This window comes from Eriocheir sinensis, chromosome 10 (genome assembly GCF_024679095.1).
Source record: "Eriocheir sinensis breed Jianghai 21 chromosome 10, ASM2467909v1, whole genome shotgun sequence".
Classification (NCBI taxonomy): domain Eukaryota; kingdom Metazoa; phylum Arthropoda; class Malacostraca; order Decapoda; family Varunidae; genus Eriocheir; species Eriocheir sinensis.
In genome coordinates this window covers 3,354,110-3,381,609 of record NC_066518.1, presented here as the reverse complement: position 1 = coordinate 3,381,609, position 27,500 = coordinate 3,354,110, and the positions used below count along the sequence as shown (strand labels likewise).

The 27,500-nt window shown below is 45.4% G+C and overlaps 2 protein-coding genes across 5 annotated transcripts in view; one reads left to right on the top strand and one right to left on the bottom strand.

The window, feature by feature from the left end:
* LOC126996449 (fibrous sheath CABYR-binding protein-like) overlaps positions 1 to 16,124 on the bottom strand; it is a 90,928-nt gene extending 74,804 nt beyond the window's left edge. Inside the window, exons 1-2 of the mRNA XM_050856906.1 lie at positions 15,986 to 16,124; positions 10,832 to 10,896 (exon numbers count right to left, since the gene is read on the bottom strand). The gene's annotated coding sequence lies outside the window, so the exon portion shown is untranslated. The remainder of the gene's footprint in view (positions 1 to 10,831; positions 10,897 to 15,985) is intronic.
* Positions 16,125 to 18,937: 2,813 nt separating this feature from the next.
* LOC126996447 (uncharacterized) overlaps positions 18,938 to 27,500 on the top strand; it is an 82,938-nt gene continuing 74,375 nt past the window's right edge. The window contains exons 1-2 of one of the 4 annotated variants that reach the window (XM_050856900.1): positions 18,938 to 19,358; positions 20,873 to 21,652. In XM_050856900.1, the coding sequence (XP_050712857.1) occupies positions 21,461 to 21,652 (192 nt within the window). In that variant the 5' untranslated portion in view covers positions 18,938 to 19,358; positions 20,873 to 21,460. Of the gene's footprint in view, positions 19,433 to 20,872; positions 21,653 to 27,500 lie in introns of all 4 variants that reach the window. The other 3 variants (XM_050856902.1, XM_050856903.1, XM_050856899.1) reach the window with 3 other exon arrangements.

Here is a 27,500-nt window from a genome sequence, read left to right as displayed (position 1 = left end):
AAAAACCATCAGTTGGACAAAGCGGCGGCAATATTAGCGGCGAGACCAGTTGGTGATGAGGGCTACATCTTCCTTTCCCTCCACACTTAATTTCCTTGCTAGTGATGCGTTGACTACCCCATACGTCCCTTTCCCTGGCCTCTCGCAACCGTAAAAAGAGGGATATGGAGCAGTGGGGGCGTGGATATTCATAAAGAAGTGTGTATTGTGGTGTACTGCGAAGCTCCTCAAGTACGGGTCAAGCCTCAGTGAATCGGGTCGCAGGACTTCACACTGGGTTGCTATTTCCCTAAAGAGTAAATGAAATACCGGACAGCGGGGGGCATATTGGTTGCAGCAATATCAGAATGTTTCAAAGTGGGTCATAAAGGTAAAACTGGGTCGCAGCAAGGAGCGTTTGAGGTACAGTGACGTATTGCAAGGGGAGGAGAGCGGCTCGTGGGGCGGCAAGCTGGCGGACTGCAGGATGGGTACAGGCATCCCTCACTCACGGATTCAATATATATTTTTTTTATAGTCTCTCACTCCCAGCTGGACGGCGGTAAGGGGCGGCATGGATACGCTTGTGTGTGTGTGTGTGTGTGTGTGTGTGTGTGTGTGTGTGTGTGTGTGTGTGTGTGTGTGTTCTAGTTATGTTTTCACAGTATCTTTTTCTTGGCTGTGATGACACGCGCACGCTCCACCCCCTCATCTAAATGTATTACTGTTGGTTTACCAGTATCACTTAGACGTTTTCTTTGGCTCTGGTTGTGTTTACTCGGCTTTTTTCTTCCATATATTGTCTTGGTGATGCAAGTGGGCCACACCCTCGGGCGGCGTGTAACATGGGAGAGGAACTTCTTTTATGTCTATTTTTCTTGCTTCTTTGAAGAATCTGGGTCACAAAGCTTAAAAGTGAGCGTGTCACTTCTTTATCGTTTACGTCTGTATACAAAACAGAGCCTCGGGGGATTGGGGGGGGAGGCAGGGCTTGGAAGATGGATGGTGTGCAGGGCGGGATAAGACTGTGTATGGATCATGAGGATCCTCAGGAATTACCGTCTTCACCTCGAAACTGCGACGCCATTAAACTGAAACAATAACATTAGGAATAGGAGAGGAAGAGACAGGGCGGGAGTGGCAAGGCAGGGCAGGACGAGGCCACGTAAGGTAAATAAAGGTAAATTTGGGTGCATACGCTATAGGTTCGCGTGGCTGCGGTGCTCATTTCCGTAGCATTGGCTCTCAAGCCTGTGGTGGAAAGAACCCATTACCCCGGGACACAGCCAGTGTGAAGTCCCCCGTTTTCCACAGGTGCCCTTTTATCAACCAGCCAGAAAGAGAAGATGAACAACTGGATGAACTGTGCGCCGACTGCCAGGGCAGGGATTCGAGCCCATGCCAGCGGATTTGCAGCTAGGCAAGCTAACCACTGCTCCGCGGAGACGGTGGCTGAGTGGTTAGCGTGCGGGCGTCGCGTCAAGGAGGACGAGGCTTCGCGTCCCGCCCGCCGCTACAAGCTGGGATTTTTCAATCACCGCCGAGTGGCTTAAGACTACCCACATGCTGTCCTGAAGACCACCCATCAACCCGGACTTTAGATTCTCTCGTTAAGAGAGGATCAAAGATGAGCTCGGGGGTTGGGGGTTGGGGACCTTGGGGGGGCATCATGAGCAAAGCAAGATGGCACCACTATCAACACTTCCCTGCGCCATTACGGGCTGAGGCAGAATATCAGGCCCCACCAAGAAAGCCTACAGGCGCCATAGACACAAACGTAAAAAAAGAAGAAAAAAAAGGGGGGGGTTGGGGGGGAGGGAGTACACTTGCCCCGACGCGACTACGAACCGAAATGGGACGAGACGGGAAAGGGCAGCGCAGGGCCACAGTGACAAGGGCAGGGACGGGGTGAAGCAGAATGACAGAAACAGTGGCCAACGGAGAGTACTTTTACCTCGACGCGACTAGTAAAAAAAAATAAAAAATAAAAAAATAAATAAATAAATAAAAAATAAAAATAAAACGGAAGTCAGGAACGGGGTGACGCTGTATAACATATACAGTGGACAATGGGGAAAGCTTTTGCCTCGACGCGACTGCAAACCAAACAAAAGCTTCGGAAATCTGACAAGGCGAGACTGGGCGGGAAAGAAGTGCTATATATGGGGTGGACAAGTCTGAGCCCAAGCAAACACGCACGAGACGTTAGTTCCCTTGCCCCAGACACGACAAACCAACGCCCGCGAGCCATCCGTCGGAACGCAGTGGTAAGAAAGCGTCAATTAATCATTTTCTTGTTTCTTACGCAGACGAACCACGTGTCCAAACCCCCCAGACAACCTTCTTGGGTCCGGTGGCAGTGACGGGGGCAAGGGTGAGTGTGTGTGCGTGTGTGTGTGTGTGAGTCATGGCGTGGGTGAGAGACGCGTGGCAGCTGCTCGGCGGGTGACGCTTCTTGTTCGTCATCCGCCGTCGCCGACACCGTCGCCGTGCCTCCTGCGACCTACTCTTGGTGCTGACGTCACTCTTAACCCTGAAAACGTAAGCGGCGGACAGTTTGGAATCCTTTAAGTGGCTCACAGCGAAGCACCGTCAATGGGCTTAACTGTTTGGAGGCTCTCTATATCCTTGCTTTAATTTGGGTAGTGCGGTGTGGCCTTCCATATTAAATTCAAGTCGTCTGAACTATCATAGCTGTATTAATCTTTTTTTTTTTTTTAATGTATCTGTCTGGTCTTTCCGTGTCAAATTCAAGAGGTGGCGAGTAATGAGGTGAAAGGGGAGGGGAGGGGGAGGGTGAGGGGGGAAGTGACGTAAAAGGGCATTTTGCTATCTCATTAATTTTGCTAACGGATCAAAGGAACTGACAATTAAATATGTAATCAACACGACCTCTTTCACCTACACCTCTAACGCGGGCAGAGGGAGGGAGGGAGGGAGAGGGAGAGGGATAGGAAAGACGGGGGGAATGGAGGGGAATGGATGGAGGGGAAGGAGAGACGGAGGGAGGGCGGGAAGGAGGGAGGGAGAACTGTCGAAGTCATCACAGGGTATTAAACAACTTAAATAACAAATCCTTATTTTTCGAAAGTGGAGCAGGGGAATGAGGGCACGAGGGAGTAGGGGGTGAAGAGAGGGGCGCTGGGGCACGGGGGGAGGAGGACGAGGAGGAGGGATCACTGGGCGAGGGTCAACGAGGAAAGGGAAGCTGGGTGAGGAAGATAGACATTAAGTGAAGGCAGCAGGAGGGAAGGAAGGATGTTGGTGAACTGTAGTGAGGAAAGCTGAGATGTGGATGCTAATGTCTGACCGTACTAGGGAGAGAAATGAGGAGGCTGAGGGCAGTACTGGGCTGAGAGGAGAAAAAACTATAGATGAGGCGAGCTGAGATAAGAACGAAGATATCTGAGCGCGTACTCGGGAGATAAATAGGGATGCTGAGGACAAATCTGGGATGAGAGGATGAGACGAGTTGAGATGCGAACGATCACTAATGTCTGAGCATACTTGAGTAATATAGAGGCTAGGGACAATACGAGGCTGAGAGGACATAGAGTGCATGACTTGGCGTGAGGGCACCGGGAACAAGGGGATTGGGTTGAAGATGAGATAGCTGGGGAAGTGTGTCACGGCGAGGCTGAGAGAGGAAAGAGTTGCTGGGGTGGAGTTTCTGGGGTGGAAGACAACGAAGGTGAGCAGTGACAGGCAACGAAGAGAAGCAGTGCGTGTTGGGGATTGTGAAGGAATGCGAGGAAGGAAGTCAAGCTGCAGGAAGGAAGGTTTGCAGCGACGACCGAGACTTTGAGGGAAACAACGTGTGAGATATGAGGATTGACAGTGAGTGGGATTGAGGGTAAATACGGAGAGAGGGAAGAGCAGAAGAGGGAGAAGGGAGATGGGCCCGGTTCTAGGGGTGTTAAATGGGCAAGGAGAGGGAGAGATGGGGAGAGAGGAAGACGATAGTGCCGGATATGGTGTTGCTTTCAGAGCTCGGCTAATCATCCCGCTCCGAGTCTGCGTTCTCGATGATGCTCAAAGGGAGAGTAGAGACACGGAAGCGAGTGAAAGGAAGGAGGGCAAGAGGATGAGGAAGGAGTCGAGGAGAAGGAAGAGGAGGAGGAGGAGGAGGAGGAGGAGAAAAGTTTCAGTTTTCTCTTTACTCTTGACATTGCGTCGACGCCTGTCTGTCTGTCAGTCTGCCTGTCTGTCTGTAGGTCGGGATTTTGCAGTCCCCGCCATTACTACTCACTCCAAGGTAAACACACACACACACACACACACACACACACACACACACACACACACACACACACACACACACACACACGGAGGCTGTTTGGGGGTCTCAAGTGCCCGCCCTGACCTACATCTCTCTCTCTCTCTCTCTCTCTCTCTCTCTCTCTCTCTCTCTCTCTCTCTCTCTCTCTCTCTCTCTCTCGCGGGTAATCTTCATATTTATTCCTTTTGTGGGTGAGTGAGTGATATAGTGTGTGTGTGTGTGTGTGTGTGTGTGTGTGTGTGTGTGTGTGTGTGTGTGTGTGTGTGTGTGTGTGTGTGTGTGTGTGTGTGTGTGTGTGTGTGTGTGTGCGCGCGTGTGTGTGTGTGCGCGCGCGTGTGTTTGCTTTTTCTCCGCCCACCTGCTTCTCGTTTGTTTGTTTGTCTACTTTTTCTCTCCGTACTACACCGACACCCGCACACACATGTTACTTTGTCGACGTGACCGCCATTCTCTTTAATTGACTTCTTTTTATACTTAACACTCTCTCTCTCTCTCTTTCTCCCACACATTAATTTTCCTCTCTTTTCCTCTTTCCTTTTGTTTTTATGCAGACAAACTTTTACTCATTATCAGTGGTCTAATGGTTAGCGCGCCTGGCTACATATCCGTGGGTTGGTGTTCGAATCCCGGCCCGGGCAGTCGGCGTGCAGCTCACCCAACTATTCATCCTACCTTTCGGGCTGGTCAATAAATGGGTACTTGGGGAAACCTAAGGGCCAACAGTACGGAGATGAGCACCGCAGCAACGCGCAGCTATGGCGTATGCACCCAGCTTTTCCTATGCCTTACCTTATCTTGATTTAAACAGTATTTTTTGGGGAGTTCTGTTCTTTTCGTTGCTCTAAGTCAATATATATTTCCTCACTCCCCTCATTCTCTTCCCGCCATGTTTCCGTTGCTCTAAGTCAATATATATTTCCTCATTCCCCTCATTCTCTTCCCCCCATGTTTCCGTTGCTCTAAGTCAATATATATTTCCTCATTCCCCTCATTCTCTTCCCCCCATGTTTCCGTTGCTCTAAGTCAATATATATTTCCTCACTCCCCTCATTCTCTAGCGCCATGTTTCCGTTGCTCTAAGTCAATATATATTTCCTCACTCCCCTCATTCTCTTCCCCCCATGTTTCCGTTGCTCTAAGTCAATATATATTTCCTCACTCCCCTCATTCTCTTCCCCCCATGTTTCCGTTGCTCTAAGTCAATATATATTTCCTCACTCCCCTCATTCTCTTCCTCCCATGTTTCCGTTGCTCTAAGTCAATATATATTTCCTCACTCCCCTCATTCTCTTCGCGCCATGTTCCCACCCGCGTACCTCACGAACTCTGCCCCAGCAACACGAGCTGTTTTTAGACCCAAAATAATTAGTCCTTTACGCTTTCACTTCATCATGCCCACACGTTTTTTTTAGCGTTGCGTGGTTAAAGACTTTTTTCCTTATTATTTTTGTTGTTCTACGAGTTAATTAACGAGAAAACATTACATTTCTCAATTCTTTATTTACAGGTTAGTAGGTTATTTCATGAATTTGCATATATTATATTTTATCTTGAAATTTAGGAAGTTGAAGAATTGTTCGTAAGTATTGCTTCAGTTAATTTTGCAGGAAGATCTTTTTTTTTTTTTTTCAAGACTATCATCAGACATCCATAAAAAAATGTGGATATATAATTTTCTGCTTGTTTTATTTATTTTATTTTTTCATCCAGGAGTCACAAGTGTGCATATATAATTATTGTTTGTTTTATTTTTTTATTTTTTTATCCAGAGCGAGTCACAAATGTGCATATATAATTATTGCTTGTTTTATCTTTTTATTTTTTCATCCAGAACGAGTCACAAATGTGCATATATAATTTTTGGCTTGTTTTATCTTTTTATTTTTTCATCCAGAGCGAGTCACAAATGTGCATATATAATTTTTGGCTTGTTTTATTTATTTATTTTTTATCCAGAAGGAGTCACTGTGTTAATTGTTATATAACTTTTCTTTAACTAAGGGACAGGCGAGACCAAAGAGACGCATGAACAACAACTTCTCCAATACATTCCACCGCCATACCGCCTGCCTTGGCCTGCTTGCTTCTTTTTTCCCCTCCCTGTGATATGAGCCGCTCCCCAACATACTCCTCCAGGCCCTAACAGCTAATCATGAATAACTCACTCTCCCTCCGTTATTACCTCCCTCGCCAGGCATCCGTACACCAATCACTTTTACCTCGCCCATGCACTGTTCAACTAACTAACTTGTTCACGCCACCAATCTCTTTTGTTCACAAGGCTCCATCCAACCCTCTCCATCCCCTTCATACATACTAATCCAATAAAGACGCGGCCTTGCTCTCAATACCTTATTTTTCAACGCTACACCGAAAATCCAGAGATAGGGTGTTGGATTACCGCTCCTGCCGACGCCCGTGACCAGCCCAAACCCAAACACGGGGAGGCTAAACTTTATCTCGCTGTCCACTCTCCCTGGATACCCTGTGACCCTCTAAACACCCCTGACTCTATCCGCCTGTCGACTCATAAGCCCGTGTTCCCAGACGCTGCCGACCTTCATAACAAATATTTCCTAAGGCCACAAAATAAATAAGTCAAGTTATCATGAGTGTTTTTGACGTTCCTGGTGCAGAGGCCATGTCAAACTATCACTAGGCTCATTTAACTGCCCATGGAAATACACACAATCTCTATACGAAAGCCTTATCAAATGTAAGTGTGTAAGCCCGCCTTGAAATGTATACGAATATGGGTCATGCTCGTCCCAACCAAGGTCACCCACTCAACCTTCAGTCCCCTATGAGCCTACACTGAGGGTCATACTCTCAAACATTTAGCGCCCAAGTACACATTTTTGACAAGGCTTTCGGTGGTGTTTTGAGCGTTGGTAAGGGTAGTTTTATGACACTGGTGGTAGAGAGTGCATTCTTCTGTACCATGGACCTTAAAAACACTCGTTACAACCCAACTGATCTCCTTTTCAGCCTTTGGAAATAGCTGATGAGAGAAACGGAAGCGTCTGAGAAAACGATCTAAAACACTTCCTAAGCCGACTCTCGCAAGAACCTGCAGCAAATATCACCCCATGGTCATGAAGGCGATTAGTAAGTGCCCAAACGATTCTACAAGGCACCTTTTGTAATGTCACGATGCAAAGCACTTCCAAGGTTTCCTAAGGTTAGTATACGTGTTTTTTTTACAATAAAGGAGACAGCTCAAGGGCACAAAGAAAGGAAACAATAATTAAAAAAAAGCCCGCTACTCGCTGCTCCTAAAAAAAATCCAATGAGGTGGCCGAAAGAGGGGTGTGGCTTAGTCCTCGTAAGTTTTCTAACACAACGAGACAAATGGATGACAGTCTTTGGGAGGGTTGAGGAGTTTGCAGGCTGAGTGTTGGATGGGACAGACATAAAAGCACCCCATTGATAGTGAACTTAATACCCATATAATTACCCCATCCTTGTGAACGACAGGGTGAGGGATGGTCGAATGGGGAAAAGCAAAACGGAAGTAACGATGATGGACACAAAAAAACAAGAGACGTCTGAAAATGTAGAAGATTAATGCAAACTAGGAAAAGAAAACAAGAAACTGACACATGAGAAGCGGTGCAACAAGGAAAATAAGAAGAACAACAGGTGACATAGACTACAGATGTAAGATAACAGAGTAAGAAATGAAGGTAAAGGTAAGGTAAGGGTCTGAACACTTGAGAGGTTGAACAGTAAAAAGGCGGTGCAATAATTAAGCAGGTAAAGAAAGCAAACTGAAGAAAACATAAGAAATTAGAGTGTAGAGAAAATAAATGGGAACAAGGTGAGAAAATAAAGAGAGAGAGAGAGAGAGAGAGAGAGAGAGAGAGAGAGAGAGAGAGAGAGAGAGAGAGAGAGAGAGAGAGAGAGAGAGAGAGAGAGAGAGAGAGAGAGAGAGAGAGAGAGAGAGAGCCAAAGAGAGAGAGAGAGAGAGAGAGAGAGAGAGAGAGAGAGAGAGAGAGAGAGAGAGAGAGAGAGAGAGAGAGAAGAAGCGGAACGACCTCAAAGGACAGGAGAGAAAAAAAGAAACACGAGAGAGAGACGAGGTCAAAAATAGAGGAGAGATAGAAAAATTGAGCACATAAACACCCGCGAATGGATACAAAAAAGACGCTTAGGGTAGAAAAAAAACTTGAACACATTGATGCTTACGAGAGATAGAAAAATTGAGCACCCACACACCCACGAATGGATACAAAGAAAGACGCTTAGGGTAGATAAAAAAATTGAACACTCCGATGCTTAGGAGAGATAGGAAAATTGAGCACGTAAACACCCGCGAATGAATACAAAAAAGACGCTTTGGGTAGGAAAAAAAAACTTGAACACATTGATTCTTACGAGAGATAGAAAAAAGAGGACGCAAACACCGGTAAAAAAAAAAACGTATAGGGCAGAAAAAAAAGAAAAAAGAAAAGAAAATCCACCTCCAATCCACCACCAGAAAAGAACAGAGAAGATAATTAACGAATCTAGTGGAAAGGGGAGACGTATAAATATAGTGAAAGGAAGATAGGTGAAGGAAAAGCAAGGAAAGGGAATGGGGCGGGAAGCAGAAAGTGAGGAGAAAGAGAAAGGAAAAAAAAAAAAGAAGAAAACTAACACTCAACGACGATCAAATAAACCAAAAAAAATGCGTAACGACGATCAAGACTAATAAAACGGACAAAGCACAGGTGATAATTAACGCACTCACTAATCCCGTCCACCTGTCCTTTGACCACCTGTCCGCCGGGTCTAGACAGTGTAGCAACAACATCGTGGCGGCGGAGATGGGAGAGAGAGAAGGCAGGTGTGGCGAGGCAGGGAGGGAGGGAGCGACAGGTAGGGAGGGGGGAAGGGAGTAGCCAGGGGGAGGGAGGGACAGGTAGGGAATGAGGGGGGGGGGGGGGCGGTGCGATGAGCCACTTCACGCTTACTCTCAGTTATGTGGGTCAGACAGGGAGGGGAGGGGATAGGATGGAGCAGGAGGAAGGGCCGGAGAGAAGGGGAGGGGAGGGGAGGAAACGGAAGGGAGGGAGGGGCGTTGCTGGGGTGGAGGGAAGGGGGGTGTTGGTGGGGTATCCGGGTGAGGAGGAAAGAATGAAAGAGGAATTAAGAAAGTGGGAAAAAGAGAGGAAAAATGCACACGGTAAATGACAATGAAAGAGCAAGTGGAGAGAAAATGAAAAAAAGTAATGAAAGGAAATTTGAGGAAGGAGAAACAAAGAAACGAAGAGGAGAGGGAAGCAAAAAGGGAGAGGTAAAGAGAAAGGGAAAAAAAGGGAATAAGAGGGAAATGAAAAAACATAAAAAGAAGTAAAAAAAGAGGGGAAAAGATGAAAAATACGCAAGCTGTGAATTACAATGAAAAAAAAATCACTAGAAAAAAATGACGGAAGGAGTAAATGAAAATATGATGAAAGGAAATTTGAAGAAAGAAAAACAAGGAAAGGGAGGAAAGCAATAGGTGAGGAGAGAGAAGAGGGAATAAAGAGAGGGGAGAGAGGAAGGAATAAAGAGAGAGGGGAGAGAGAGGAGGAGGAAGGAAAGAGGGGAGAGAGAGGAGGAGGAAGGAAAGAGGGAGGAAGCAAGAAAACGGGAAGAGGGGAAAAAATAGACGAACTGCAAATTAAAATGAAAAAAAAACTAGCGGAAAGAGGAAAAAGAAAATATAAAGAAAGGAAATTTGGAGAAGAAAAGGGAAGGAAAGGAGAAGAGAGGAGGAACGCAAATGGTGAGAGGAAAGAAAAGGGAAACAGTGGTGAAAAAGAAAAGAGAAAATAAACTAGTGGAGAGTAAATGAAAAAAAAACAATGAGAGGATATTTGAGGAAGGAAACGTATAAGGAAAGGGGGAAGGGAAGGGAGGCAGAGGAAATTTGAGGAAGGAAACGTGAGAAAAGGAAGACGGGGAGGGAGGCAAGAGGAGGTGAGGGAGAAAGAAAAGAAAAAATAATGAGAGGGAAATCGTGAGGGACAGAGAAAAACAACGCAAGAGAGTATGGGAACTTCCCATGGTTAACCTCCACTACCACCACCACCACCAACAACAACAACAACAACAACAACAACACAGACAACAGCTCATAAGTTACACTGCCAGAGAACTTTTTTTATGAATATAGTGAGAAAAAGCTCCAAGCAAGATTTCCCTTGGACTGTACAGGGATTTTGTTCGTGAGTGACAAGGTGAGATACCAACAACAACAACACAGACAACAGCTTAGAACTTACAATGCTAGGTAATTTTCTTTTTATGAATATAGTGAGGAAAAACTCCACGCAAGATTTCCATTGGACGGTACTGGGATTTTGTTCGTGAGTAACCAGGTGAGATACATTGGTTTCGTGACAGACAAGGTACGAAGATGCATTGTTTGCGTGATAGATAAAACCAGACACAAGGTTTCAGCGACTGGCAAGGAAAGATACATTGTTTTCGTGACACACAAGATAAGACTATGTTTTCGCGACTGGCAAGGCGAGGAGAGACAAATTCCTCTTGGTGTGGCTATTTTTACCGTATATAAAAAGTGCGTGTGGCAAATGTACTTACAGGAGAATCAGCTGCCGGGAGGGAGGGGGTGAACACCTGGCAGCGGGGGGCCGTCGTGGTGTCCTCTGAGGGAAGAAGAAAGAACTAATCACTCTAAAGACAAACCAACCAAACACACACTCCCGCAACACCCCGGGGTATACAAATAACGTGCCCGATAAACAACTACATCAAAACAATTATCGAACCTACACCATACATCATTCTGTACACTCCTCTCTCTCTCTCTTCTGTCATCCCAATATAGATATAAAATTATTATCTAAACTCATATATTCCTATAATCTCTCTCTCTCTCTCTCTCTCTCTCTCTCTCTCTCTCTCTCTCTCTCTCTCTCTCTCTCTCTCTCTCTCTCTCTCTCTCTCTTCTGTCATCCCAATATAGATATCAAATTATTATCTAAACTCATATATTCCAGTAACCTTTGAAGACATTCTCCACAAATTGGTGTCAGCCATTATTTCCGCCAAGAGGAAGGGGACAAGAGGAGCGACAAGGCGAGACAAAAAGAAAGGAAAGGAGAATTTATACGTATCTAACAGGAGTATGTGCATGAACAAATAGTGCGGAGAGATGAGGTAAATTAATTCTTAGCAGGTGTCACCAGCGATAGGATCAGAGGTCCCACGAAGCTTGAGCTATTCTTTCAATCATCGTAAATTCCCTGTGTTTCTCTGGGACTTGCAACAATTACACTTCAATATAATAAGTGACACTATTGTTAATAAAAATGTACCTGATCATTCTCGTTGTTTTATTATCGGTAAACGAGAGAAAATATAAATGCTGTCCGGCAGCCTCTCCTCATCCAATCTTACATAAAAGCTCTGCGAAATCAAGCAGAAATGAGCTTTAAAAATATCATTTACATTACATTATATGCTGAGTACCTGCTTTGGGTGCATCTGGAATATACCTCGTTAAGGAATATTTCTCCATCAACGTGAACACCGAAGATAAAAGCAGAAGAAATGCCGACACTATTATTAATACTTTTACTATTATCATTACTTCAATTCTTACTTCTACTGCTACTGCTACTTCTACTGCTGCTATTACTACTACTACTACTACTACTACTGCTACTACTACAACCACCAACGCCACACCTACTTTCTACTAATAATAAATCGCTTCCCAGACTGACAATTTAGGCTCCAACTCCTCCTCCTTGACCTGTCCTAAGCAATCATCACCTTCCTCTCTGCCCTGCATCACGCCCCTCGCCTGTCTCCCTGCCTCTGACTAACAAGGCGTTAACAAGCGTGGCAGCAGCGTGATAAAGTTTTAACAAGCCGCTCCTTGCCGTATTGTTCGATTTGTTGTCTTGAGCGGTAAAGTTCTGTAACAATCATGATTCAGAGAAGCTTGAGACTACGCTGCAGCCGCCACGGAGCACAGAGCGGCGGCTGGACACACCGCGGACGCCATCTATAAAGTGTTGGTTTCGTCTGCATGCCTTCCGCAGTTTTGAAGTTTCCTACGAGTTGAATCCTTACAAAAAATGACGAAGGCATACTTGGATCTAAATTAGTCCTTTTATTTAATTTGATATCCTCTTGGGAACGACACATCAGTATATATTTATTTTTTTATGTAAGCAGCACTTTACATATAAATATAATTGCTTGTCTTTCCTCCCGCACGTGGGCTGGCTCTCAAGTACCGTTCAGTACAGCACCAATATTACTCTACTACAAAATCATTCAGTCCTAAAGGCATACAGAAATGTTTTTTTTTTAAATACTACAGTTACATATTTCAAGTCCAAGGAAAGTAATGATATGAGACCATCTCTAATGTGCCAGATTTTGCATTACCCTTTTCAATATCTATCTTTTCTCGCCTTGCTTCACAAAAAAAAAAAAAAAAAAAAAACTCAGGGCAAGTGTGATATGTCCATTTTCATCCGCTTCTAAGACTATTTTTGTATTTGTATGTTTAACCTCTTGTCTCCATTGACCAAATCCTTGATATTTAATTATTTATCATTATAGCTCGGACTATGAAACAGACGGTGTGTATGTATCTGTGTGTAACCTCTTGTCTCTCTCGACCGAATCCTCGACATTCAATTTATCAGGTGTAACAATTTGTGCGACCCAGCCTGCCAAAAATGAATGTCCGCCTGTCTGTCACCGGGTCTGATGGCGGCGGTGGTGGCATGGAGGGGTCGACGCTCCCTATAGCCGGCTGGACTTGCACGTCGCTATAAATTGAATCGCTAAATTAAGATTAATGAAAGTTAGCAGGTAAAAATGGAAAATCCTAATTATAACGTTGAGAGAGAGAGAGAGAGAGAGAGAGAGAGAGAGAGAGAGAGAGAGAGAGAGAGAGAGAGAGAGAGAGAGACAAAAAATAAATAAAAAAATGAACACAATCAACGCGGTTTTAGGGCAGCAAAGTCAGGGTGGTGGATCAGCCGACAGGACAACAAAGTGCCGCGGACAAGTGGGGCAATTAGCACATTTGCAGAAAATTTGTTCCACATTCCGGAAAGAAAGAAAAAAAAAAGGAAAAAGGGAATAATAGTCGTGGAGCCGCTATAGTATCTGTGGGTGTAAGGGGGGAGAGGGGGGGGGGAGTGGAAGAGGTGGAGGAAAGAACGGGAGGGAGTGGTGGAGTGGGGAGGTGGAAGAAAAGGAGGGAGTGGTGACGTGGGAAGGTGGGCAAGGATGGTGGTCGGAAAGAGGGGAGGGAGGGAGGTAACAGGGGATAAACGAAGAAGAATTTACTATTTTTTATTTCTATTTATTAATTATTCATCTAATCTCGCCGTCCGCCGATTGTGGCATAGGAAGAGAGTTGAAAGAAAAAAGTGAGAGGGCTGAAGTGACGAGGAAGGGAGGGATTGTGGTCGTGACGTGGGGAAGAGGGGAGGGAGGGAGGTGAAGAGGTGTATCAGAAAAGAGAAAAAGAGTAAGGAAAGTAGAGAGGTAACGAGGGGGGGGGGGTTTGAGAGGAAGGGAAAACAGGAGGCAGTAAGGATAGGGGAGAGTTGAGGGACGGAGTGGAAGGGAGGGAGAGAGGAAGAGAGAGGCAAAGGGAGGCAGGTGTGAGGCTGGGTAGGCCCTGGCAGTAGGCACCTGGTGTTGTGGGGGGGAGGCCGTGGCACCCTCAGCTGTCTCCACGGTGCGGTTGTTTTCTTGCCACACTTCTGTCTCTATCTGTCCCCGCCCCCCTCCCCCCTCACCCCCTCCACCCCGCCCCTAGCCCGTGTCTCAACGTTGGCGGCTGAACAAAAAACTCTTTCCTCTGACTTAATTATTGGGACAGTAAATTTGTCTTCCTCCCCGACGCTCGTCCCGACAGAGCCTTGCTTATGCTCCCTCGTACGTCAGCATTATTAGTCGGCGGGGCGGGTCACCAGAGGGTTTGTTGTGGCGGCGCGTGTTTGTGCCTTTGTAAACACACCGTGAGGCTTGCTTGTCTGCGAGCTTGACATGACGCGCAGGTAAAACACGAATTCCGTCTTTCGTTTTCATCCGTCAGAGTGTAAAGCAACGCAACGCAACGCTCTCGTACTTAACGGTGCAGCAAAAACTATAATCGTGTTAACAATATTTCGGCACCTGTGGAAAACGTGTTTGTTTTAGTAGTGTTTCTTTTATTGTCCCGCTGTTGTTTTAATCGCTAACCTCTCGTGGACACAACTTAAGTATCCTTTCGTGTTATATTTGTCTCTATAATAACGTTCTAACAATGAGTATTTCTCTCCACATGGCAGTAATGTTCTCACGTGTTCCTACTTGTCGACAATATCCCTGCTTTCTGTTTAGCATCCCGCACTGTTTTGACAATGAACCTTATATTTTCTTGCTCAAAGCCGATTAACAACCATATTTTTAAGTCAGCAAACGTATACTCTCATCCTGCAAGAGACAAAATAATGGTGAAAGAAAATGTAGCCAACACGCCGAGTAAAGGAGGAAGTAATAGGGTTTTCTGAAATGTGAACGTCAACACAAAACATTCACAACGTCTGCCCTGCTCAGTGTGTGTGTGTGTGTGTGTGTGTGTGTGTGTGTGTGTGTGTGTGTGTGTGTGTGTGTCCTCGTTCCCTGTGATCGCTGAGGGCACAGATTAGCCGCCACGTGAGAAGAGTATTTACTGGTGTTCATGAGTCCGTGAATCATCGCACATCACAACACTTCTCCGCGGCCAGGGACGCCTTTCGACACATTTATTAAGTGTTTTGATGTTCTCCCTCACTTACCTCATAAACAGTACGAACAGATTTTTAACAGCAATTATTGAGCTCGGAAATATTTCTTTTTATACAGAAGTTAAATTATGAGATCCCAGAAATCATTGCGTCCTACTTTTGCGAAAATACTCCAAAACTCATGCACAGAAAATATTTAAAAAATGCGAAAACCATTTAAAAAAGTAACAAAGTATTATATATTACATATGAAGCATGGCGAGAAGAAAGGGCCACTTCTCATGCCCCCAGACGTTCTATAACAATTCTTCAAGTCGAGACAATTTTCTCAGGCTGTCCCAAATAGGAATATAATGCCTCGTAAATCTCACAAACCTTCCTCCCGCCATCAGTGCGTGCACCGGGGAAGCCGAGGGGTCAGGGAGGCACATGCGGCCAGGGAGAACGTGCTGGGAGGGGTTGGGTTGGGCGCTGCTCTCCCTGGTCAGCCAACTTGCAGCAGACGAATGAGGGCGGGAGGCGGGGACAGAGCCAAACAGGGTCTTTGACATCCTTTGTTCGGTGACACCCTCTAGCGGCACCATCCTGGACAACACCCAGCACCCACACACACAGACAATGACCGGCAGCCATGTTCAGTGTAAGCCGGGCATCACTAATGCAATGACGACCCTAGTTAAAAGCCAGTTATGAGAGGCATCACTCGACCTGTCGGAGGAAGGAACCAAACACGGGACGGAGTCACTTGAAACCCGTGGCGGGTCATCGGGTGACCGAGTTGTGGTTGGCGATGCACTAACTATAGCCATCGAGCACAGCGGCGGTGCTGGTGAATGCGGAGTTGAAAAACTACGCTCACTGCAAAAGATGGCACTAAGTCTAGGAGACACATTGATACCATTACCGCAAGCAAGTCAAGCCCCTAAAGCCCATCGCATGGTAATGAAAATTGTGCTGCTGCATAAAAAGTCAACGTGAAAAGGTGTACCTTGTAAGATGTAAGGGACAGTCCGCTCACGACGTCGTATTCAGGCTTAAGCCTCAGGTTTTGGTGGCGATAGTAGGAATGTTTTTTTTATAAGCAGCACAGCCGTGAGTGTTGCTGCCACCATTGCTGCCACCGTTATAGCTGGACACGCCACCAAGGCAACCAGTGTTCTGGCGCACTGGGGTGAGGTGCGTGCGACGGGCAGGAGGTATGTGTGGCGTAGCGTGATAGAATACGACCATAATTTCTTAGGTATACTACATACAATATTTACAGGTGAGCCTCGAAGGTATTACTTGTTGGGTCCTTCTCGTGGGAGGAGAGTTGCTATACCATTTCTGGCTGTTGTGAGGGACTGCCCGGAAAGGCGGCGGGATTATCTAAGTCAAAGGGGCACCGACAGCCAGGGCGGCCACGACGGATGTCTTACCAACAAATCTTTCCTACAATTGCTTCCTATATATTTCTAAACTCCACACGAGGGGTCCACAGAGGTAAGCATCACACCAGTACCCCGTTAACTCGGTAAATAGGCAAGGCCCGCTGTGACAAGTGGGTCAGCACGGTTTATCATCCTGACGCTTCATCAGGTAATCCATTTATCGACAAGCCCAGAGGGGAGGATGTTAGGGCCGGCCTGCTGGGATGAGCGGCGGCTGATCTCTGGCCCACGGTGGCGCCCACAACGAGGCTATGGGGAAATTAATTGTAGTGTTTCTTTGTGAGGAGTACTTGAAAACAACAAAAATGATGATTATGAGTAAAAATGGCAAAGGAAATGAAAAAATGGGATATGAGTGAGTAGAATATGATTGTGGAGGCGCTGGCAGAGTAATCACCGCGCGGAGCTGTGGATCCTGAAGACATGGGGTTCAAGTCCTGCTTGTAAACAGAGTGCCATTTTCACCCATCGACAAATAGCGGAAGATTAGCACATACTGTCCGGATCTTTCATCAAACCTAACACCGAACTTACCGACTTTCGTTAGCAGGAACACTGGGACAACATGGGTCAAGCGAATTATGTATATCTAAATAAAATCAGGCTGTGGCACTATCGACTTGGGGCCGATCACCAGGTCCCTCAAGAGAGCATCCCGGTGCTATCTATCTATCTATCTATAATGGGGGCTAATGGCTAAGCTAATGGCACTATCGGCTACACTCAGAAGAAAAAAAAGAATATAAGAATAAGGAAGAGGACACTGAAACAACAGGTCCCTCAAGACAGCCTTCAAGCGTTATCATCTGCACTTAAAGAAAAAAATGAGTATGTGAATAATGAGGACAGAGCAAAATTTAAGTCAAAAGAAATTAGAGGGACATCATCACCATTACTACTGTGACAATCATCATCATTATTATCCTCATCATTATTTTGACGTCATGTTTTGCAAATTTATTCTTTCCCTTAGCGATTCTGGGACTAAAATGAGGGACACAATGAGGCCGACATATTCGCGGCGTAGTTTCCTGTTTTTGCGAGACTAGGAGGCGGCGGAAGGGCTGTTTCGTTCCGGAAGATTACCCACTCTCTACGGTGCTCAGGTTTCCCCATATTTTTTCCCGTGGGAGAGCGTAAGCAATGAAGGTAAAGGTAAAAAGGGCAAGGGAGAAAGAGGGAGGAAAGGGAGAGTATGGGTTCAGATCAAAAGGGTAAGGAAAGGGAGAGTATGGGTTCAGATCAAAAGGGTAAGGAAAGGTTAAGGTAGGGTAAGGTTGGAAGGATACGCCTTACGCCAGCGTTTAAACAGTATGGGGAGAGAGAGAGAGAGAGAGAGAGAGAGAGAGAGAGAGACTGTGTTCAAGGTAAAGTCTCATTCAAGTCTCTCACCTCTCTCTCTCTCTCTCTCTCTCTCTCTCTCTCTCTAAATCAAAGAGAAAAAAACGACAAATAATTACCTTCATCAACACACATACTAAAACAAAAGAGGTATAAGAAGGAAACAAGTCATCTCGTGTTCTCCCTTCCCTGGACATTTCTTTAGCCCGCCTGTCTTGCTCTAAAGTTAGTCTTCTTGCTATTAATTATTCTTCTCCTCCCCTGTCCTTGTTCTCATTCACCCAATACTCTCTCTCTCTCTCTCTCTCTCTCTCTCTCTCTCTCTCTCTCTCTCTCTCTCTCTCTCTCTCTCTCTCTCTCTCTCTCTCTCTCTCTCTCTCTCTCTCTCTCTCTCTCCCTAGAAAGACAGTGATTAGGATAAGATATATATAAGATATCCACTCATTCTTTCTAGTTCTTTTCTTCATTTACTTTCCGTCTCTTCTTTTTTTCCTCCCCAGTCTTTCCCTTTAGTTCAAACTCCAACTTTATTATCTCTTTAACTCTCGAGGGAAAGTATACAGAGAAGATTCAGCCCCCGGTTTATCCCGTGAGTCACCGGTCGTGGGAAGGAGGTGACGGCGTAAAAAGTCGGTTTGAGTGATGCTGATGATGGGAGAGCGAGGCGGCGAGGAAGAGTGGGAGGGAGAGAGAGCATGAATGAATCGGAACTGAGGGCGTGTAGTAAGAGATTAAGGACATGGATGGCGAGAGGAAAGACATAGATAAAGGAGGGAGCAACAGAGGGAGAGAGCAGAGAGGAACAGTATGGAGAATCAAGGTTGCAAAAGGTAGTAGAGTTAAAGATAAGGTTAGTAATGTAGTAAAGATTAAGGATATGGACGGGGAAAGGAAAGATGTAGATAAAGGAGGGAGCAACAGAGGGAGAGAGGAGAGGGGAACACTATGGAAAATCAAGGTTGCAAAAGGTAGTAGGAAGAGGAGAGGAAGGAGTGGAGGAGAGGATGGAGGAATACAGATAAGGAGAGAACACTTGGAGGAAGAAGGACAGAAATAGACGGAATGGAGGGAGGCAAATAGGTCGGGATAGAAGATTTGGGGAGGAGGGACAGAAATAGGGGAAGAATGGAGGGCGGAGGGAAGAGAGTACGTAGAGAGGTGGGTAGGGGTAAGGGGGAGAGGAGGGACAGAGGGAGGGAGGCCAGAAGGGAGTGCCAACAAGTGCCCGCTCCTTGTTGGTGATTTTCGTGTTGCCACTCGACTCCTTCATTCCTTGAGAACACCTTGACCTCTCCTACTCACTTAATCCGTCTCTCCTTCCCCGCCGCTTCACTCCTCCTCCCTCGCCCACTCAGCCTCCCTCGCTACCCTTGACGGCCGCCCCTCCCACCCCCCGCCCCCGGCCCTGCATCGCGTTACCCGTGCCCGCCTGACTGCCCGTCCTCCTCGCCCAGCCGCCTGACACTCGCCCAGCGCCGGGGTGAGGCTGAGTGTGCCCTCCCGCCGCTGCTCCTGCTGCAGACTCGCCCAGTGTATTTCTCGTCTGTGGCTGGTGCTCCGCGAAGGGTCACGACCTACACAGCAAGACTTGTTAGTGCGGCAATGTGTCAGTGTGTGAGAAGAATTAGTATAGTGAAATAATTTAGTTTTTTTTACCGTTCGTGGTGAGTGAAACTGTGAAAAGAATCTTTCAGATGATTTAACGGAGCTGTGGATTGCCTCAGCGCACTACTCCGTCTCCTTGGCCTTTGTGGGACTGCAACAGAGCGTACCAATATATTCAAGTGATGTGCGAAATTTGTTTTCAGTGATGGTACCCGCGCCGCACCGTCGGCCTGTGTAGGTCTGTCTCACTGCTGACAAGTTGTGAAGAAAAAAAAAAAAAAAGTTACCCGAACAAGAAAAAAATATGCGGGAAGAAAACTTGATAACTTGAACAAAGATTGACGGTGCTGCTGTAAGACTCGTATCACTGGTGTTGCGGTAAGTCGCCAGGGCGCTGATTAGAAACACAGCAGCTGCCGCGGGTCTCGCTTTACTAAAAAAAGTAACTTGTTGATCAGTCACGCGCTCAAGGACAAAAATCTAGGTTAGTTATTTTTTTTCAGAGGAGAAAAAAAAAAAAAAACGTTGACGGGGCGTGAGTCAACGACAGGTCGTCCCAGTCCCATTCCCGACGCGCCGTTACGGCACTTACCACCGACACCTGAATTGGGGTCACAAGAAAAAAAAAATAGCTCGCGTATGAAAAACGGAAGTTCGGTACACGAGGGCACCGCCGTCCCGTCCCAGGCGCATCCCATCCCAGGCATGGCATGATGCTCCGTGACAGACGAGAGGCGCCCCACCACCAGCCCCGTGGCCTCTACCTCACCTGAATTTGGGACGACGAAAAAAATATAACCGTGCATATGAAAAAAAGTAAGTCCATGGTTAATGGTAAAGGTCTAAAAAAAACTTGGCACCTGGGCGTGTGAGGGAGTGTGTCGGCGTGCGAGGGAGCGTGGCGGCACAACAGGTGAGGTGAGGCCAGCAGCGGGCAGGTGAGGTGAGTGCCACCTTGGCTTGCCTCCTCCAGCGCCGCCTCGTCCTGCCGTCTTGCCCTCATGACGTGCTGAGATACGCGAGACGACCTCAGCAATTCCTCGCAGCACCAAGAAGAACAATAAACATGTCAGGCGGCGTGGAAATATTACACACGAAACCTGAGTTACGTCTCCATCCAAGCGCGGCACATTCCTTGGCCTGAGCGCGACGCTGACTGTGGCGGCGCGACAGTAATCACCCCGCAAAGCAGCCGAGCGCCGTCTTAGCAGCAGGCTCACTTCAACGCTGATTATTTTCTTTCTTGTGTCAGTGCTGGGCGCGGGGACCCGGCCACTAGCTACTTCATTCAGTCCGAGAGTTTTCTAACGTCCCGCTGGCGTGTGGAATAGTGATTGATGAAAATGAAAACGAAAAACTGTATCTGAAAGTTTTATTTTTATAGAGAGGATACCTGAAAGGGTTTGCAATAGTTATATGGGACACTGTTAGCTTTTTTTTAATCAATCTGAGACGGCTTTCACTTGATTGGTAATTTATTCTCTCCTGCCCTGCCCTAGTGACACGTATTAAGGTGTAAAATATCATGGAAAAAAGAGAAACAAGTGAAATATAATGGAAATTGAAAATAATGTCCATCAAAACTTCACTGTGGAATCTTCCTTTGCGTGTGAGCTTAACAGTTATAAAAGCTATGAAAATTGCATTATAGTGTAAAATCCTATCACTGAAAATAAATACCTGACCACGGACGGATGCAGTGACCAAATCTGCACATGAAATTTAGCGTGAAATCCTCCTCCTCAAAACCTTTAACACATAACTTGTCAGCGTGTTTAGCGTGAGTAGAACGTGTGGTGTGCTGGCGGGACTGAAGAGTGAAAAAGGAAGATAAGGAGAAAAAGGAGGAGGGTGGAAATAGGAGATAGTTTTATTCACGTGGAACAAATGAAAAGGACAAGTTAAGAGTGAAGTAGAGTTGATATAGATAAACAGAACGAGCAGATGTGAGTGCGGCGAGTGAGGCTGAGCAGGACAGACATAAAGGAAGCAGCTGTGTGAAGTCTGATTGGGCCACCTGACTGCCCGATTTACCTCATGTTGACACGAGGGATCGCCCGGGAGACCTGTCTGCTCTGAGGGACGGCATGGTACAGGCTGTTGCGAGGGGCAGAGGCACCCCACCCCCACCCTCCCCTCCCCCACCAGCACAACAGGATTACCTACACCACCAGAACTACAACCACGACGAGCCCTCCTCCTCACCCTACGCGTCACATCACCAGCACCATCACCACCATCACCATCGTCATCACACCCGCCATCTCGTCCCGACACAGGTAAGTTCTCATTAATTAGGAGTTTTACCTGATGACTTTTCGTGTATGCATGGACTATTTCTTACTCTGTGACTTGAGAGTATCGCTAAACACTCTCTCTCTCTCTCTCTCTCTCTCTCTCTCTCTCTCTCTCTCTCTCTCTCTCTCCCCGGGCACCTCGTTAGAGCCATTACGTGTGCCGGCATTCACCTGTCGGCTCGTTCGTTGCTCCGGATGTGGTCTTGCGTCACTCGCGAGCACACGGCGGGGAGGGAAAAAAGTGAGTCTTGGGACCTCACGCGCAGGACGAACTACTTGTTAACATGAAATGAAGTCGGCTATAATAATAAAAATAATAACAATAACAATAAAAATAAAATAGTAGTGGTAGTAATAGTAGTAGTAGTAGTAGTAGTAGTGGTTGAAGTAGTAGTAGTAGTAGTGGTAGTAGTAGTAGTAGTAGTAGTAGTAGTAATAATAATAATAATAATAATAATAATAATAATAATAATAATAATAATAATAATAATAATAATAACAACGATCATAATTTAGTCCTACACAATTACTAAAATAACTACAATACTGCTTCTAATGTCACTGCTATTTTTACAACAATACCACCACTAACACCAAGAACAACCATCATCACCACAACCACCATCACAAACAACAACAATAAATACAACTCCTCCTCCCCATACTACTACTACTACTACTACTACTACTACTACTACATTTTCCACCCCTCCTCACTAAGGCTACCATAATTAACTCAACCAATAAAACCGGCAACACCACCACTACCACCACCACTACAATCACCACCACCATCACTATCACTACCAGGACCACCACCACCACCACCACCAGTACCCTCTCGTGATGACATACCCAAAACGAAAGTTGAAGAAAAAAAAAACTGTACGAGCGTCATCTCAACTTTCATGTTTTACTTATTACTGATCAAGGACTCAGGATAATTACATAAAAAGGTCGACGGAACGCTTGGGAAAAAAAGGAGGTCGTGGAGGAGGAAAATGTTGGACGACAGATGAAGGAAGATGTGAAAAAATGGCTGGAGATACGAGGAAGAGATAGATAGATAGGCAGATAGACAGAGTTAGGAAGAGATAGAGGATGGAAGGAAAAAAAGAGACGGTGGAGGAGGAAAAAGTGGACGACAGATGAAGGAAGATGTGAAAGAATGTCTGGAGATATGAGGAATAGATAGATAGATAGATACAGTTAGGAAGAGATAGAGAAGTGAAGGACGACGGAAAGAAAGACGATAGATACATAGATAGATATAGATAGAAAGAAATGGATAAAGAGGTGAATGAAGGAACCGAGAGAGAAAGACAGACTGAATAGATAGATGGATAGAAATTGATAGCCAGAGAAGGAAAAAATAAAAGAAAAAGAAAGATAAAGAGCATTATATACATTTCCAATCCACTCACCCATCCCTCGCTTTCCCCACCATTCTCACAGACAGACACACCTGCACGCACGCACGCACGCACGCATCAGGTAATCACTTCATCTCATTTATCTAAAAAAATAAAAAAATAAAAAATGTCACGAACTTTAAATGACCCAAAACTAAGAGGGACGGAAATAGACGCAAGTAGGTCAGAAGGTGCAAAGATATGGAAGAGAAATATATATGTAAAGTCTGATTACGTGTGCGTCATTACGAGTAGCCAACTTTTACATCTCTCTCTCTCTCTCTCTCTCTCTCTCTCTCTCTCTCTCTCTCTCTCTCTCTCTCTCTCTCTCTCTCTCTCTCTCTCTCTCTCTCTCTCTCTCTCTCTCTCTCTCTCTCTCTGCGGTTATTTTGCTATACCAATATTTCTTTTTTTTATTTGCTATAGAAGTGTACGACTAATGGGAAGGAGAGATAAAACGTAAGGAAAAAACGTTGTACTTTGCTCTGATTACCGGCAACGTTTAAATGCGTTTTTTTTTTTTTTTGTGTGTGTGTAAGGGGAAGGGTCGGAATAATGTAATATATCATGGTGAGAAAAGAAAACAAATATTCCAATCGATCAGGCAATTATATCTTCACTATTATTTATTAACTTTTTCTTATTTATTTAGTCTGTCTGTTTGTTTGTCTATCTGTATGTCTGTATGTATGTCTATCTACCTTCTCTCTATTTATCTGTCTATCTATCTACCTATCTATCTGTCTTATTTTTATCCTTCTACGAACATTTTTTTTATGTATGACAATTTGTCTCTTTTATTTATCTCTGTGTTTTTTTTTTCAATTTAACCGTCTACTGACTGACTTGTGCAGGGTGGTTTGCTTAACGGACGAGGCGGTAACCTATTAAATATCGGGGTCAAGGTGAGGGAGGCGGACAGGTGAGGGTGTGCAGGTTACCTCGTGGGCCTCGGTTACCTGCCCGTCCTCAGCGATGACTCAAAGGCGGGTTAGACGGCGGCCCTGAATACACAGCCGCCAAAGCTAACTGGTTTAACACAAGAGGAGCATTGTTGATCTTATGTATTAAGTTTATTCAGCAAGCACACACACACACACACACACACACACACACACACACACACACACACACACACACACGAAACTTTGCAAGAAATAAAAACCCTGAGTATCTTAAACCTAAATTAAGACACTAGGCAATAAAAATGCACTTCTTAGGTGATGTTTACCCAACTTATGACCCTCCTAAGAGGCCCCGAGGAAGGAGGACAAGTGCATCTGAGAGGGAGAAGGAGAGAGGTGGGGATGGGAGGAAGGAAAGGCGGAAGATGAAAAGGAGGAAACGAAAGGAAGAATGAAGAGAAAGTGAGGTTAAGGAGGGGAAAAGTAAAAGGAGGAAAGATATCTAAGGATTGGAGGAGCAGAGGAGAGGAGAGGCAAGTGAGAATGAAGAGGAAAAGGGAAAGTAGAGGGCAAGAGTAGTGGGAGGGAAGATATCTAAGGTGAGTAGAAGGAAAGGTGGGGAGAGGAAAATGAGAATGAAGAGGAAATGGAAAAGCAGAGGGAGAGAGTAACAGAGGAAATACATCTAACGAACGTAGAAGTAAGGTAGAGAAGGGGGGGGTGATAATGTACTCAGAAAGGGAAAACAACACCGGGGTAAGTGAGTAAGGGGGAAACAGGTGACATACATACTTTCGAGGAGAGAGAAAACGCAAGTAACGATGAGGCTGAGGAAGGGATGAGTAACAAGGGGAAGATGACCAAGGAACGTAGTAGCAGAGAAGAGGAAAGTGATAATGAAGAAAGGGTAAGTGAGTAAAGGGAAACAGGTGACATACATACTTTCCAGGTGAGAGAAAACGCATGTAACGATGAGGTTGAGGAAGGGGTTAGTAACAAAGGGGAAAGATAACCAAGGGACGTAGTAGCAGAGAAGAGGAAAGTGATAATGAAGAAAGGGAAAGTATCACCGGGGTAAGTAAGGGGGAAACAGGTGACATACATACGAGGTGAGGTAATAACACGAATGGATGAGTGGGTAGAGACAGATGAAGCGGATGGTAATGAAGAAAAAGATAGATGACAGAAAAACAAAATGTATGAAAGTGACGATTCTAACTGACATGAATAAACGATGGAGGACAAAAATGAATAATAATGTCGGAAAAAAAGAAAGAGAGAAATAGAGCATAGATAACGATGATGGAGAGAAGCGATGTTGAAAGGGGTAACGAATGAGGAGGTGAAGGAGGCGGGAGGACAAACGAGCGGGGAAGGAGAACAAGGGCAATGAAGTAGGAGGAAGTGGAAGAGGAAGAGGAAGAAGAGGAGCAGGATGAGGAGGTGAAGGAGAAGGAGATGGAAGAAGGGAGAGGAAGGATGATTAGGAGGACGGAGGGAAGGAGGAGGAGGAGGAGGAGGAGGAGGGAAGAAAGAGGAAAGTGGAAAAGTAAAATAAAGATGTATACGATTTAGAAGAGGATGACAAAGAGGGATGAGGGATAATTAGGACAAGACAGATGGGAGTTCGAGAGAGAGAGAGACGTAGCGGCGCCTCCAGTCCCTGCCAAACGTAAGGCATCTATACAACGATTACGTCTCTCTCTCTCTCTCTCTTCTTGCGTCATCTTCTTCCCTCTGTTTTTTCATATCAATTTTTTTGCCGTTTTTTCTCATTTCTATTTTATTTTTTGTCTCCTCGACCTTCCTAATCCACTTATGTTTTCCTCCTTCCTATGTCATAACCGCGCAACCTCATTTTTTTTTTTATATAATTCGCTTCCTTATCTCTTTTTTCCTTCTGTTCCATTGTTTTCAAAGTTGTCGTTTCTACGTCACCTCCTCTTCACCTTTCTCTCTCTCTCTCTCTCTCTCTCTCTCTCTCTCTCTCTCTCTCTCTCTCTCTCTCTCTCTCTCTTCAGTGTCTTTCAAAGCATCTACACTGTTTTTTTTTAATGTTTTTTTTCTTGGTTGGATTTCATTTTTTTCCCTCTTTTTAAAATTAGTGTCCTGTTCTTTCTTTGTTTTATATCTCGCAAACTTTTCTACCTCATTCGACCGTTTATCTTTATGCATATTACGTGTTCACTTAATCTATCCATACTTTTCTTTATATTCTTTTCATCGGCTTCTCTTCCTCTCCTATCTCCTTTTAATCTTCCTTCTATCTCCTTTCCTCTTACTCGCCCCACTCCTTAACCCGGTAGCTGCAGGGATCATTTTTCTTAAAGGCTCCTCTAAGCGAATTAATGAGAAAAAATCATCACTCACGCAAATCATTATATAATATACATCAACGCATTTGTGATCAGTTTATGCATCTTCTATTTTTGGGGTTTATGTCAAGTCAAAAATTTGTCTTGTAGCTGGTACGCGGTAAAGCCACAAATATGGCCAGTCGCTGGTACCGGGTTGACTTGTATTTACCCCCCCAGAGGTTAGGCCACCTGTAGTGTCAGCCTAGGATACTCTTCTCGTATTTTCTTTCTTTCCTGTAAAACTTCCATGTCCTGCTCTGTATAAAGGACATGGTGTTTGGCTTCTATCCGTTTCCTGCCTGTATACATTGTCGGAGGAAGAGGTGGGTGGGGATCCTTCTTCTGTTCTGTCCTGTCCTAACACACGTAGTCTATCAGCAGTAGCAGTAGCCCAGCAGATACCCTCTCTATAGGCCAACAGGTCTCTTCGTATCTGTTCTTAATACGCATCACTATTCTACACATCATCCCACTCCGCTTGTTTCTATCTGTTTTACCTCTTCCTCTTACTTCTTTGCCGCATCAATCAATCCCCCTCCTCTAGTATCATTCCACCTATTCTTACTCCTCTTCTCCGTTTATCCCTCTATTCATCCCTTCCTCTACCCTATCCATATCCTTTTATCTTCCTTTATCCACCCTTTCCTCTACTTAACCCTCTGCCTGTTCTGTCTCTCACCTTCCTTTCTTCCCTCCACCCATCCTTCCCTCTTCCTTCCTGTCTCCCTCCCGTCCGCGGATCGAGGGTAGGCGTTGGCTCTCCTCCCAGCCTGACACACGTTGTATATTTGTCAAGATTTACTCTAAAAAACCACGCTGCTTTCAGGAATGTGCGTGCGTGCGTGTGCGTGTGTGTGTGTGTGTGTGTGTGTGTGTGTGTGTGTGTGTGTGTGTGTGTGTGTGTGTGCTATAATTTGTCAGCACTCCACAAACTGCTTGAGAGGATTTAATTTTGGTGTCATATAATGTTAATGTTGTTCACGTGCTGGTGTTGACCTAGTAGTAGTAGTAGTAGTAGTAGTAGTAGTAATAGCAATAGTAGAGGTAGTTGTTGTTATTGTAATATTGTACTTATATTCATTTGCTCTGTTAAGTATCTACATATATTAGTTTAGGTTTTACTCCTTTAGGTGATATGGTGATGATGGCAAGGGTG